The 15,640-nt window shown below is 35.3% G+C and overlaps 2 protein-coding genes across 2 annotated transcripts in view; both read right to left on the bottom strand.

Moving 5' to 3' along the window:
- The window catches only part of LOC140810401 (uncharacterized), a 35,010-nt gene extending 28,918 nt beyond the window's left edge, over positions 1 to 6,092 (bottom strand). The window contains exons 1-4 of the mRNA XM_073168266.1: positions 5,893 to 6,092; positions 5,442 to 5,826; positions 3,455 to 3,571; positions 3,249 to 3,331 (exon numbers count right to left, since the gene is read on the bottom strand). Coding sequence (XP_073024367.1) covers positions 3,249 to 3,331; positions 3,455 to 3,571; positions 5,442 to 5,826; positions 5,893 to 6,026 — 719 coding nt within the window. The 5' untranslated portion in view covers positions 6,027 to 6,092. The remainder of the gene's footprint in view (positions 1 to 3,248; positions 3,332 to 3,454; positions 3,572 to 5,441; positions 5,827 to 5,892) is intronic.
- An 8,114-nt stretch (positions 6,093 to 14,206) lies between these two features.
- LOC140810399 (glutathione S-transferase T3-like) lies at positions 14,207 to 14,869 on the bottom strand. The gene has a single exon (XM_073168265.1). The coding sequence runs from the start codon at positions 14,867 to 14,869 to the stop codon at positions 14,207 to 14,209; it is 663 nt and encodes a 220-aa protein (XP_073024366.1).
- Positions 14,870 to 15,640: the final 771 nt, after the last annotated feature.

Here is a 15,640-nt window from a genome sequence, read left to right as displayed (position 1 = left end):
CATTAGTTCAAAAGGGTTGGCATCAATTCCACTGAAGCGTTTGATCAATTCTTCCGCAAATCTATCCCATCCTATGTTTGGGATTCTTACTTTCATCCATCGGAACCAGTGTACGGTGGTTCCATGCATGCAAATGTAAGCTAACTTGAGCCGACAATCCCTTGGTGTTTCGTGAACTTCGAAGTACTGCTCATTCTACCCAACCACCCCATTGGATCTTCCCCTTCGAAAACCGGTAATTCAATTTTCTTTAGTGCCATCCTCACCTCCTCGGCCGCTTCTTCCCTCTCCCCTACCTGTCGCGCTGCACTCTCCTCTTTCCCGTGCGCCTCGCTCTCATCCCCTGGCTGTCCTCCCCCTTCATTGCTCACTACCGTTGCTCCCCCTCGTGTTTTGAGTATCTGTTCCATCATTACTTTCAGGCTTAACAACCCTTCCACAGCTCTGTCTATATTGTCCAGTCTCCCTTGCACCTGTGACATGTTGTCTTGCACCCCTAGCAACGCCTTCTCCATGCTTTCGATCTTGGCTTCCGATCTTGTGCTGGCCATGGTGTCCCGTCGTTCCCTATAATCCGGCAGGTCGGACCAATTGTTAGATTCCTCCGGAAATTATCTCTGTTAGGATCTCCGAAACAAAATAACTCAAAAGAAAATGTATTACTGAAAATAACCAACTCTTGTGACAATCACTCTCTCTCTCCACTAACTGATTGTTAGTGACTCACTCTATAATTGATAACTGAATACCCCTATAGCTACACCTCTCCTCTCTTTTATACATTTCTTTCCCCTGTTTCTCCTTTCCTTCTTCTAGAATATACGTTGACAATTTTGGGCCTAGGCCTGTTCATTCCTTCAGCTGATGGGCTTGGGTCTGCTAGCTTAGCAATCTCTGGGCTCAATGTGTTTGGGTCCGTAACACGCTGCCATAGGCAGCGCAGGGGTGCTGCCATAGGCAAGGCAGCGCCGCACCCGCGCTGCCATAGGCAGCGCGGGGGTGCTGCCATAGGCATATGGCAGCGCCGCACCCGCACTGCCATAGGCAGCGCGGGGGTGCTGCCATAGGCAAGGCAGCGCCGCACCCGCGCTGCCATAGGCAGCGCGGGGGTGCTGCCATAGGCAAGGCAGCGCGGGTGCGCTGCCTGCGCGGGACAGCGCTGCACTAGCGCTGCCCATACGAGCGCGGGTGCGTTTCCTTCGATTTCTATGCGAAAGTGCATTTTCAAAACACACTTTTAAGGTTGGGAAGGAATTTATATTGCATTGTTTTGAGATCCATCTTCATTTCTTCCCTTTTCTCTCTCTCATACGCTTTCTTCTCATCTTCTTCCCCAAAATTCTCTCTTCCAAATCTTCATCCAAGTTCAAGAATTTTTGAGGAATTCTTAGCATCTCCTTTACAGACTATCATTTCCTTTCATGGTTATCTCTCACAGTCCGATATATATTTATATATATTAACAGAGATAACATTCACAGATTACAGATCATTGAGCTATTGTTTCATTTCCTTTAATTCATGTTATGATATACCATCTATATTGATTCTTCCATTATTGTTCATTGAAGATGGTATTGTTTAATGTTTATTGCCATTGCGATATTCCAAGCCAAGCCATATATAAATATGTATTTGTTATATAAAGTTCTCTATTTACTGAGTTTTATCTCATTTCAGTTAATGTCATGTGATGCAGGTAATAAAAAGATTTGAAGCAGATTGTCCAAGGAGGAGAAGTCGTATAGCTATTGTAATGAAAAGTTTTATTTGATTATGTTAATGATTTTATTGTGGTGGGTTGAACATTTAAAGTTTTAAAAATATCATGTATTTTATTATATGTAATATTGGTATTTGAATTAGATGTTTGAGATTATGTATTGTATGTATTTTAAGTACATGTTTGCAATGTATATATAGTTTAATTATTTTTATTTTAAAGTTAAATGCTTCCGCTGATGTCAGATTATATTTGGATTTAAAATGTGTTAAGTAGTGGGGTGTTTCAAGCTCTTTGCTAGGCTCTTAAGATGATGGGGTCAGATTGATGGAGAGGTGAATGGTTTCAGGGTTTGGGGCGGGGATCCTTCAGGAGTATTCTTAGTCAAATCTTTCTACGAGTTTTTCTTCCGATTAGTAGTTTTCCTTCATTTTCTCTCTTTAATGTCATTTGGAAAGTTCCGATCCCACCAAAGGTTCAAGTCTTCTCATGGACTGCGGTGTTGGGTAAGCTGCAAACTTATAAGATAATGCAAAATAGGTGGTCTTCATGTGCTCTGTATCCGAATTGGTGCGTGTTGTGTTGGAAAGAGGTGGAGAATCAGGATCATCTGGTTATTCATTGTTCTTTCACGAGTTGTCTATGGTTCAGAGCTTTGGAAGATATGAGGTTGGTTTGGGTAGCTCCAAGATCTTTGCACGAGCTATTTGCTGCAAATCTTGGATGCGATCTTGGTAGGCAGAGTATAATTTTTTGGACGGTGATAGTTCATTGTATTTGATTGTCAGTATGGTTGGAGCGGAATAGACGGATTTTTTACTGTCTAGAAGAGTCGGTGGAATAATGTTGGGACAAGATTAAGATCAGAGTTTAAGAACTTTTCGATTTCAGATTTATTGAAGGATTGAAGTTATATATGTTGTTGATTTGAGCAGGGTTTTTGTCTTTATTATTTGTTTCTATGAGGATTATTTCTCCGTCATATGTAATTATTTGCTTCTAATTAATTACTATAATATAGTTTCTTATAAAAAAATATGAGGGTAAAAAATAAAATGCATGAGATTAATGTGTTTGAACTGTCAATTTTGACCGTCGAGTTAATGTGTGAGATTAACTTGTTCGAACAGTAAATGTTGACCGTCGAGTTAACGTTGACGATTTTTTAGGACCAATTTAAAAACTTTAAGGACTAAATCCACACATGAATATATTGAGGGACTGAACTGAGAATGAATCTAAACTATAGAGACCATTTATCGTATCATCCCAATTATAGCTTATAATTTTATTATTTTAAGTAGACTAATTTAGTTTATAAATAATCAAACGTTGAATAAATAAATGGTCTCATGGAAATAATTCCTCCAAATTAAGCTATTGTATCATCTTATTACATACTTGCAATGTAAAAATCTTCAACGACCGTTGATACATGGGTTTTAGTGAAGGTATTAAGTGGAGTGCAATGTGACAGCAAAATTCAAGCCATGACATGTTTCGAACATCGGCATCAAAAGGGTACCTCAATTTGCCCATACGTCCAGCCAAACGAAGGCCTATTGATCGTGCTCTTCTACTTTTAAGAAAAAGCAACATGTATACTCCCTGACAAACAAATAAAAAAAGATATACAAGATAGTTTCGCATGAATAACAGAGAAAGTTAACAAGTATATCCTAAAAAAGAAACCTAAAGAAAACAGGATAGTGCTTCACAATGAAGTTGTACCGGATACTGTTGATTTCCATCCAGTTTCAGTTCATGTGAATTATCGATTGCTTCAATAAAAATTTGAAACTCGGTAGCCAAGGATTGGTCATCCAATAAGATGGGAAACATCAAAACCTGTTGTCCAAAAAAGTCATAACAAGGGCAAATAAATATTGAGACATACAATCTGAGCTGATCAAAAGGAAGAACCATATCTGTCCAGTATTTTTTCTAATCATGGACCGAAAACCCAGAGTTCATATATGCAAGCCCAACAAGCAGAACTTGTTTGGATAACTAATTTATAATGTTCAATATGACCAAAAAACAAAATTAGTAGACCTGAGAGAGTCAATAATTTTCTTTCCCATTCCCAATCCCCAGGACCATTAGCCACTAAAATCATCACCCCAAAATAGTTAAGAAGACAAGTGAAGAAGAAACACATCTCATTTTGAATCCATGAAACTTGATATAGATACCAGTAGGATAAATTAATAAGAGTTGCTTAAGCTGGATCAGAACATAACTAATGAGAAGATATAGTTCGTTGTATCTTGTAATATTTGCAGGTAATCTCTGGGTCTTAAGAGTTTCAGAGAATGCACCAAGGAGAATTGTAACTATCTCAGGATACTTAGCCAGCAAGTTCTATCTCAAAATACTTTTAACAAACAAGTTGAAAATGTCATGTAAACCCCCACCCCACTTGCAGTAGAAGCAATTGACGAATCTGTTTAAATAATTTAAAACACACAGATAATTTGGTGCAGAAATTATTGTTTAAAGTCCAATCAGAATAGTCTGTCATGCTGATAAACTTTCATTTGTAAAAAATTACCATATCTGCAAACTGATAAAGGTGGCAGTATGATGCTTTATTTCTTTTCATAAAGTAGATTGAAAAGATACATATGTGAATAATATATTTGGAAATGATACATCAAAATTCTGTGAAAGGCAAAATCTGTAACCTTGGGACAGCATTCAATCCATTAGATAGGAATGATGCATAACTTCTAAAGATTAACTGTCCACCGAATTCGAAAAAAGTGTATTTTTCTCTTTGTAAAAAATCGATCAAAGAAGTGATCTCTTGATACTCATAGAAACAGGTGCTCAAGAGCGAGGAAAAGTTACAGGACAGGAGAATTTTCAGAACTTTCAAGGAAGAGGAAAAATGATTTTAGTCTATAACTCTTACATCAACCAAATGGCATCCAATATTTTTAAACAAAAAAATGTTATCTGAACTCTCATTTACTGATATTGTTTTCTGTATCCTTCATTGGCATTTTACACAATCCTTCTCATAATTGGTAGTATTTGTCAATAATTTAGGGATTGCTAGCTACTTTCATGTCATTCTAATAAATTAGAAAATTACCATAAATCAGGAAGAATTAGAGATTTTCTAATTTGATCTGATATTAAGGTCCAGAAATCAATCTGGGGATTATTCTCTCGTTGTCCTATTTTATCATACATGTTTATATCCTTGAATAATAAGAAAACACCTTGAGTTTATCTCAATGGCTTTTTGTTTTATGCTGCAGTGCCTTTGTCTTGATTCACCTTTCACATTGCTGGAAGAATTTACGAGGCATTTCATTCTCCCAGTATGTTCTCATGTGGATGACAGGTTCCCATTTTATATATGTTTTATGATCAATTTCAGTTGACTATCACCCTTCAAGAATTAAATCGCCATTCATAACGAACATCTCATAATAAGGGCCATGTGGCAAAGACACGAGACAGACAACAAGGTCTTCACAACACACATGATATGAGACACCACTCAGATCTGACAATAACTTTGGTCACTCCTGTCTAGAGTTTCCCATATCAACACTCCATCTTAAATTAAAAGAAAGGGGCAGAACCAGGACGAATCATGGAAAATACCTCAAACAAAATACTAACAACTTCCCCGTAATCATATCAACACTCCAACTTGAGTTAAAAGAAAGGGGCAGAATCAGGACGAATCATGGAAAAATACCTCAAACAAAATACTAACAACTTCCCCGTAATCATGTGCCGGATCATACTCTCCTCTCACTATTCTAGCATTCAGATCTTTGAGGTGTTGGGTTACTCGCTCTTCATCAAGAACGTGCAGAACATCAAGAAGAGGATTGACGCAAGTCTTCTCATATTCAGTGCCATACATCTCCTGTGATTGATGATGTTGGTGAATGCACAGAGTGCAACATTTCATCTCTTCAGAAATTCTATCCCACAAAAGCTTCAGAGGAGAACCATGGCGTTCTTCCTTGAAATAACTGAAGAAAGTCTCCAGAAGAGGGCCCATAAGATCCCAATAACCACACCAAACGTGATTTTCCTTTGGTAAATGAATCAAAAAGCTGAAGGCATCTGAAAACCTGGAAAAGTTTTACATTTTTCATGGACTCTAGTTAAAGAAGAAGAATTTCGAAGGTAAATGATACCATTGTTCTTTGAGTTGTCGAAGACGACGCCTTCTGAGGGGATGAGTAGAAGATGGGGCGTCCTCCTCATCCTGTTGCTCAATATCACTCCATCGCTCCAATAACTGTTTTCTGCTCGTCTCTTTCGTCGCCATTGCAGGTACTTCCTCCAGGAATTAGGGCTTTTTCAGATTACGCGCGAAATGGAGTTTGATATAGAGGAGGCTCTCAATGGGTTCCGCTTCGAATTATTTTATTTTATTTTATTTATATTTATTTTAAAAAAACACTTGGAAGAATTTCATTCAATTAAATTAATAATAATGATAATTCCATGGCCAACACAAAACAGAACTTGCTACTCAGTTCAGCGTGTTGGATATGTGTGCGCATGGACCTATTTGTATGTCAATAGATCATGTTGTTATGTTTATGAGTTCGGATATGAGTCTCTTATTGTTATTGTTGGTGTTGTTTCTTGTTACTCAATCTTATCACTTTTTGTTGCTATTGTAGTCCATTAGATATTAATCTTATCAATCAAAATCTGATTTCTTTTTGTATAGATCAACCAGATCACAAAACAGCGTCAGCAACTTGATGCATGAAAGCTTCCCATGAAATCTCTAATTTGAGTAGGTCTCTCACTTAAACATTCTTAACCACGTAACTTAAAAAATTTATATCACAAAATACTAGTAGAAAATGAAATTTCCAAGAAATAAGAAGAAAATGAAATCACACATCCCAAAAAATTGAATTTAAAATTTGGAAAGAAAAGAATGAAAAATTTGGTATGAAGTAGAGTTAAGTGACCATGTTCTTAAAAGAAATTCTCAACTGGTCTCACATTCGGTTCCTCTGGTAGACTCAAGTTCGAGTCTCCCTTCTCATAGATTAGGTGATCAAAAATTTAAAAAAAATTGAAAAAAATGGTGACCTCGCCTCCACACTACTAGAAAGAGATTATACAATCACGTCAAAATGCATTTGTTCATCACGAAAATTTGGGGCCCTGTCAGACACGAAATTGTACCAAATGTGTTAAATCTGACTTCTACGATCAAATTATGTAGATCCTGATTCAATCGTTAGTCATAATTCCCTTGGTACCAAAAACTAGGAAACTGAATAAGAGAATTGAAGAAAAACTCATGAACAAAAACAAATTTAATATTGTCATCATGAATTGATTCATCATTTTTATAACTAGAATTGAAAAACGAAAGAATATAAGCTAAAACTGAAGGAACACTAGATAAAAACTATAAATTAGCGAACTAAAAATTTAAGAAATTATCCAGAGCATATTTGCTTGAGTTTTTGATTGATGTGTTGTGTCTCCATATTTATATCATTATGCCAGCTTTTGTTATGATTCCTCAAGGTAGTTTGGCACATCTTCCACGATCATTAGTCGTAGATCGTGGCTCAACTTTCTCAAAGGAAAAGAAGGCAGGGCTAACTTCTCCAACCAACTATGATATGAATCTAGCCAGCCACTATGCGTTTCAAGAACCAACCCCGAGAGGACGCTTGAACATGTTGAATGTTGCCCTTCATCCAACCAATGAAAGCTTGGAAACAAGGCTCGAAGGGTTCGGGTTGCATCACAATCAAGTAGAAGCTGACCGAGTCTGGACGGACCTGCACACGGACCTGTACACGGGGTCCGTGTCTCATACATTCGAGATTGAGATTTACAGAGCCTACACGGACCCTCACCCGGAGGCCTACACGGGGTCCGTGTCCTTTACGAATTGGAGAGAATATTTTTCTTAAATTAGAGTTTTAATTATTTTGGTTAGAGTTTTAATTATTTTGGAAAGTAGATTTGATATATTTAAATATGCAATTTTTCATAGGTAGGGTTTGTTGCCTATATATAAGCTAGACTACCATGTAAACAATTAAACTTTTGTTCATTATTGAGTTTATGAAAATTCCTTTGAGAATTATCTCAACACAAGCTTAAGTTTCGTTATAACTTTTGCGTTGTATCAAATCAAACTTATCAAAAGATTTATCTTTTGTGGCGTTTGTCGATCGATTTTCACGAGGGTTGCCAAGGGCGGGTTCTTTGGAGATTCTCTTGAAACGCGATTGTTTCTCTCGTTGATTAATTGTTGCTAGACCGCGTGATCTAGAGGCGATTATCACACCTATCAAATTACTTGATTCAAAGATCGGAAAAACACAACCGTTTCTTTATTCCATCGAATCGAGGGCGTGACTCGGATTTTGGGCGCGTTTTCTTTTCGTGTTTGAAGAATCGCATCACAAATAAACCTAATAAGACTTTAAAGTTCGAGCCAAATATTTATTGGGCTTTTATCTTGGGTCTAAATTTTGGATCTATATTTATGTGCTCACTTTTTTTCATCATTTTTTCATTAATCAGAGTCTGTCACATTCACAAATTTATTTCTTCTTATCACTGAATGATTGTGTTGATCTAGGGGATGTGGGGATAAACTAAGTCCCTCGGGCATGCTCTCTTGTGTTCTTTGTGGACACTCATTGACTAGTAAGATCCTTATCAGCTCTTAACTCAGAAAATTATTGGTAACCTTTTATGTATGCATTACAAGCAATTTTCGTCCACTACACAACTCGTTTTGGCTTTTTGTTACTATTTTATCTTCCCTCAGGTGTGGTAGAGTACTGGAAAAAAAACTGGTGATACAACCAAGTGACGAACTTCACCTGCTTGAGATCTTTCCGATCCTTGGCAATGATCCATTGATCACTTGCTTTCAGACTCATAAGGTATTTCTTTTCATCTTTTGATGGCCAAGGCATTATTTCGCCTCTTTGAGTTCATTGCATGTACCTCTCCATTGACATCATGAGAATCACGAGAAATTTTTGGCTCACAATATACATATTCCCATCTTTCGCTAAATGTTTTTGAACTTTTTCAAAATCTCTCAGATTGATCCTGCAGTAGATTCAATCTCATCTCATCATACATGTAGACCTTTACCCAGTGGTTGGGTAATCCATTCATTTCTCTCAGCGATTGAAAGCTTTATAGACATCTTAAGTCCACAATTCCAAATATCCACCAAGTGTATTCATTTCCTATGGTTCATAAATCTACTAAATTTTGCACATTTTTACAACTTTCTCAGTGTTTCCTAGCTTCCTTGTCAGCATGGTCCTACTGGGCATGCCAACTTGTTTGTCACAAAAATTTGCAAACGTGACAGAAACGAAATTGTGTAAAGTATGTGAAATCCGACTTAATAGGATCAAATGATGTGGATCTCAATTCGATCCTTAGTTATAATCCTCTCGATAAACTGCCAAAAACTAGAAAACTGAATCAGATGATTGAAGTAAAACTTGTGAACAACAAAAAATTTAATACTATTATCATGAATTGATTCAACATTTTTATAACTAGAATTGAAAAAATCTGAAGAAATATAAGCTAAGACTAAATAAACACTAGATAAAAACTAGAAATTAGCGAACTAAAATTGAAGAAATCATGCATATCATTTTTGCTTGATTTGTTGATTGATGAGTTTATTTTCTTTATTTCCGATCAATATGCTTGTTTTTATTCGCATTCCTCTAGGTGGTTTGAAACATCTTCTATGATCATTGATCATAGATCATGGCTCCTTCCTCAAGTGCGCGGACATAGTTTTAACTTCTTCAATCGACCAAATCAATCTAATGAGCCTTTAAAGCTTCCAGTCAAATATTCGTCGGGATTTTATCGTGGGTCTAAAATTTGGATTTTGATACAACATCTTTTTATGTTTTTAAAAAATTTAAAATCACTAGATCTCATCATAAAACGAAACATGGTCCATATGTGTGGTGACCCGGACGCTAAAACTTGTGAACAACAAAAAATTTAATACTATTATCATGAATTGATTCAACATTTTTATAACTAGAATTGAAAAAATCTGAAGAAATATAAGCTAAGACTAAATAAACACTAGATAAAAACTAGAAATTAGCGAACTAAAATTGAAGAAATCATGCATATCATTTTTGCTTGATTTGTTGATTGATGAGTTTATTTTCTTTATTTCCGATCAATATGCTTGTTTTTATTCGCATTCCTCTAGGTGGTTTGAAACATCTTCTATGATCATTGATCATAGATCATGGCTCCTTCCTCAAGTGCGCGGACATAGTTTTAACTTCTTCAATCGACCAAATCAATCTAATGAGCCTTTAAAGCTTCCAGTCAAATATTCGTCGGGATTTTATCGTGGGTCTAAAATTTGGATTTTGATACAACATCTTTTTATGTTTTTAAAAAATTTAAAATCACTAGTTCTCATAATAAAACGAAACATGGTCCATATGTGTGGTGACCCGGACGCTAATCATGTTCTTATTTGTCATTGGGACTAATTAATCAAGTATAATAAACAGCGTCTAAATTTTTTTTTAAAAATAATGCGGAACGTAGTGACATAAAACATATATACATCTCAGTACATAAAAGTACAAATCATGTACCACATACATTTATTCAACTAAGGTTTAACAGCTAATATCAAGGGTCCAACCCTATCTCTAATCCAAGTCCGGAATCTCCACTCTAATCACGATCTCTCTTCATCTCCTCAACCCTGAACTTGTCCCACCTGTTGTCATGTACACATACAGACAAGACAACAGCCGGATAATTACGGTGAGAATATAATCCCAGTATAAATCAACGAAACATGCAATCATATGATAAACATAAAAGCATGGACAGATAACAGCAATATATATAAAAAGCTGAAACATAATCAATATCAAACTGTCGACAATGTTCGTGACTCCACGACTCATACTAGACTCAGTCCTAGCCTAGAGATCCCGGTTTCCAGACATTGGCATTCCATATCAACCAACAGTAATAGAAAAGACTTCAGTTCTATCCACGTCAATATAGTATCGATCACCAGTAATAGAAGAAGCTCTGTTTCTATCCACATCGGTATAGTATCGATCACCAGTAATAGAAGAAACTCTGATTCTATCCACATCGATATGACATCGATCAACAGTAATAGAAGAAGTTATAATTCTATCCACATTGATACAGTACCGATCACCAGTAATAGAAGGAGCTATAATTCTATCCACATCGATAGCCAATTATCCGGTGACAGACTATGGCACTACCGCCAATACACTATCTCATGACATTGTGCAATGTGCCTGTGGCGATCCCACCACTATTAGGCACTTCTGTCATAAGATTACTCGACTAATACATGTTGTCTATATATCAAGAGAACAAGTAATCGAATACCTGCTATCTATATATCAAGAAAACAAGTATATCAATCAAATACATGCAAATATCAATGCAATAAAATAAAGTATGTGATTTAGGGAAACTCAAGTCTAAACCGACTCAAGTCGATCTCCCAATACACATTGAATTATACCTTTCTTTTGTCGGTTTCCGGCTCAGTCGAAGTCATGAACTCAAAGTCTATCTGGCAATAACAATATCAAATAATCTCATATCAATATGCTATTCAAATCGATACAACTCTGATCAATCTGGATTTAATTCAAAATCAACGGTATAACGGTACAATCTCAATATCCCCGTCAATACAACATCACCAGATAACAGTTACAATCCATAACCAATATCCAATATGATCTATAATCCAGTCCCGATTCAAATATGTCTGGTATAAATCAATATACCCTAAAAATTCATAAAAATTCCATAATCAGTCCGTTTCTCAATCTGACTTCGATTCTACGATGTCTAACATATCAATAACATATATGAATCCTATTCAATTATGACAATGACATAATTTCAAAGCATGTCAAAACGTAGCAAAACTTACGTCAAGTTGTAGCCTACGTTGATAAGATTGCAGTACTGAAGTCAGATTACAATTCGGACGGACGGATTTCTCACAAAAGGCGTAAGGATTTTCAACACATATACAGGAACCTTTTCTCTATTCTTTCTTGTTTATTCTGAAGGAAACAAACGTATATATATCCTAAGTTGCATGTAAAAGAAACGTGGATTCTTTTCACAATTCTTAAGCGGCGCTCGGGCGGTCGATCATTACCGCTCGAGCGCGGAACCCTCTGTCCGAGACTTACATTTGATATCCACTGGCGCTCGGGCGCCATACTTTCTGTCCGAGCACTTTTCTTGTTAAACACTGGCGCTCAGGCGGTCATTTCCTACCGCTCGGGCGCCAACAGTTATGTCTAAAACTTGCACCCTTCATAAGTTTTGGCCAATCTGGTCTCGTAATAGCCCGTCTATAATTATATCTATTTAAATTCAATAATCTCAATTTAATAGAATCAAAATCTCGGGCATTATAATATGCTTATTGAGCAAATCACTGATAATCATATATTTTCTTTAAGATTTGACACGTTCTTGCCCGATCATTTTAAATACATAAATGTTTAAATCCAATTACTAAATAGAAATTTCATTTTATTTCCAAACATAGCATTAAAAATCAACCAAATCCAAACTAAATTCATATCTTTTTTGGACTTGAAGTTTAACTCAATCTCGAATATCTACCATCGACTGATTTTTTTTTATCTTAGGGATCAACGCACTTAATAATAAAATTTAAGTAAATCAAGAAACTAATGCACATTCTCTTAATAGTACTAATCAGGAAAAATGATAGAATTACAAAATTCTTTGTATATAAATAATTAATTTATCTTTTGGTACTGATTTAAACAATCCCGTCAGGCTCTGTTTGATACGTGTGATAGGATAAGTAAATGACTAACAATTAGAGTTATTAAAAAATGAGATATATGGATTAATAGTATGGTGAGATAAATAACATGATATTTGGTATGATTTTAAAATGATAGATTAATTTTGTAAATTTTATTGTAATGACCAAAATGCCCAAATGCTAATTAAATATATATTCTTAAAATAATTGGATATATTAAAATTAATTTAAATATATTTATTAGAAATAAATTTGTAAATATACATTTACTTTAATAATTAAAATAGTAATAATATTTTAAATATTAATTTTATTGTAACATAAATTTTAGTGATAATTAAAATATTATTGTTTTTTTAAAATAATTGAAAATAAAAAAAATATATGAAATTAATTTTTTAAATTTTAGTGATAATTAAAATATTATTGTTTTTTTAAAATAATTGAAAATAAAAAAATATATGAAATTAATTTATTAAAAATATAATAAAAATTTAAATATTATATTAATTATTAAATTTTCACTAATTTAATTTTCATATTATATTGAACAAGACAATTCAAGGGTATTATGGTCAATATACAATCTTATCATGATCACTATTCAAGAATTACACATTATCACACCTTTGAAGAGTGATATTTAATCACACAAATAACTTGATTAGTGAGGGCTTTCAATCATAATCAAGGGCTTGAAAACTAAATAAAAAACGAACCAAACACAAGATAAGGAATGATTATTTAATAATCATTCCCTTATCATGGCTACCAAACATAGCCAATGTATAAATTTACGTCCTCATTGCTCGAGAACTTTATTTCACATGTTCTTCTGCAAAATATACGATTAGGTTCTGGTTCTCTTCTTTTTTTGCCAAGGTTGTTATGAATGAATCCATCTGCATCCGTCGGAATTAATCCATGTTAATAACTTTCCATCTCATCAAAAATGATGGGGTCCACGAGCCACATATTCATTACATTAACAATTCCCCATTATTAACACGCACCCACATTTATTTAATTTCAACTTTCATTATTTATGGGTCCCACTGTCCACTTACTCATTTTTTTTTTTATTTTTTTATTTCAATATCTTTCTAATATTTTTAAAATTTTACAACAAATATTACTAAAAATAAATAGTATTATTATTTTAAAAATAACTTAATTCCAATATTCATTAAAATATTATTAAGAAATAAAAAAAAAGTTGGACTCTTTTATTTAAAATATTATACAACACAATCTCTTTAAAAAAACACAAAATACAAAGAAAACGAATTACGATAATTGAAAAGAGAATTACATCAATCGAAAATTACATATTCCATTTCTCTCTAATTTGGTCACACAGATGTTCATGAACTATAAGCTGCTCCGGCGTCATTTGTGAAGTGTCTTTCGAAAGGATTTCGTATTTCTTAAGCAAATATTTGCTCTTTTTAGCTTCAGATTTGTTCAAAGCCGCTTTTGCTTTCATCTCCTCTATTGCAAGTTCTTTTTGTTTCCATTCAGATTCATTCTTCTTTATGTCTGTATACTGAGTAAAACTTTCGAACAAACTGTCGTATCTGGTTGTCAAATCCTCCATCGATGATTTTGCTTTGTTTTTACCTTTTTCTTTTTGCGGCTTTTTGACCAATTGGACGAATCTCTTCTTCATTTATATCTAAATCAATACTCGCATATTTGTTCGATGAGGTGTTGCTAGCCCCCGACTCTGAGATTCTCGCTTTCTTTGTACCAACCAAGTGATCATCGGACTGTGGAGTGAACAGTGGACGTGTTTTCATGATTCTCCACACATGCTCCAGATTAAATGCAACTCCATTATTTTCATCACGATATTTTTCATATGCAAACCGCAATATGTCTTCATCACTATGGCCGCTTCGATAAGTATTGTAAACACTATTATAATTTGCGTTGAAGCGATTTACCTTTTTTTGGACGGTATTGTGCCAATGAGATCGAATCACGTTTAAAGCTCTCCGAGATGAACCAGCGGGACGATTGTCATTGTAGTAGTCCGCAACACGTCTCCAGAAATCATTCCCCTTTTGATCATTGCCGATTACTGGGTCATCACTCATTGTGACATACGATCTCGCTAGTAGCTCGTCTTCCTCCTTTTTCCATATTATTCGCTTCTTCGTACCCTCAACATCTACATCAGCATTTTGCACATTTTCGAGATCAACTCGTGTTTCACGGTCGGACAACTGAGTCTCTGGGACAAACGTAGGAGTTGGCGGCTCGTTTTCGATTGGCATATTGGTGGATTGTGGATTATATAATCCATAAAAATAAGGCGGCATGAAATCTGGGTTGCCTATACTTTGCCAATATTCAGGTGTAGGCGGTGGATACGGAGCTCGGGAGGTGTAATTTGATGATTCGAAGGATTTTCATAACCTTGGAAATTTGAAACAAACGGCCAATTTGGAAATTGTGGTGGATATTGTGTAGAAGAAACAAATCGAGGTCGATTTTGTGAGTTCTGACTATTGTCACCCATTTGGCTTAAAAATATGAAAAGACAAATGTTGTGGGATGAATTTGTAGAAATTGATTAGTATATATAGTGAGTAATTTCGAATATAGCCGTTGGTGCATAATTTTGCCGTTTGAAAATAACCGTTGGTGATAATTAGCGACGGTTTTTGAAAAACCGTCGCACATAGCGACGGGTGTTAAAAAACCGTCGCAAATAGAGACCTTTTTTTTTAAAAAAACAAACGCTTTTCACTTTGCGACGGTTTACGAAAAACCGTCGCAAAGTTGCGATGGTTTACGAAAAGCCGTCGCAAAATTCGAAATAACGCCGTTCATTCTGATGAATTTCTTGGCTGCCATGTCAGCCAAGATTATTAATTCTTGCGCCCACATTGGTGGGCGAAAATTAATGGGTGTTATTAACACCCATTAACCAACCAATGTGGGTGCCCTAGGGCATCCGCATCCGTCGGAATTAATCCATGTTAATAACTCTCCATCTCATCAAAAATGATGGGGTCCACGAGCCACATATTCATTACATTAAC

Source organism: Primulina eburnea, chromosome 13 (assembly GCF_022965805.1).
Source record: "Primulina eburnea isolate SZY01 chromosome 13, ASM2296580v1, whole genome shotgun sequence".
NCBI lineage: Eukaryota > Viridiplantae > Streptophyta > Magnoliopsida > Lamiales > Gesneriaceae > Primulina > Primulina eburnea.
Note: the sequence above shows the minus strand (reverse complement) of the source record. Positions and strands in the feature narration are given on the sequence as shown.

Coding starts and splice junctions, on each gene's coding strand:
- LOC140810399 (XM_073168265.1), bottom strand. CDS start 14,869: ATGCCAATCGAAAACGAGCCGCCAACTCCTACGTTTGTCCCAGAGACT.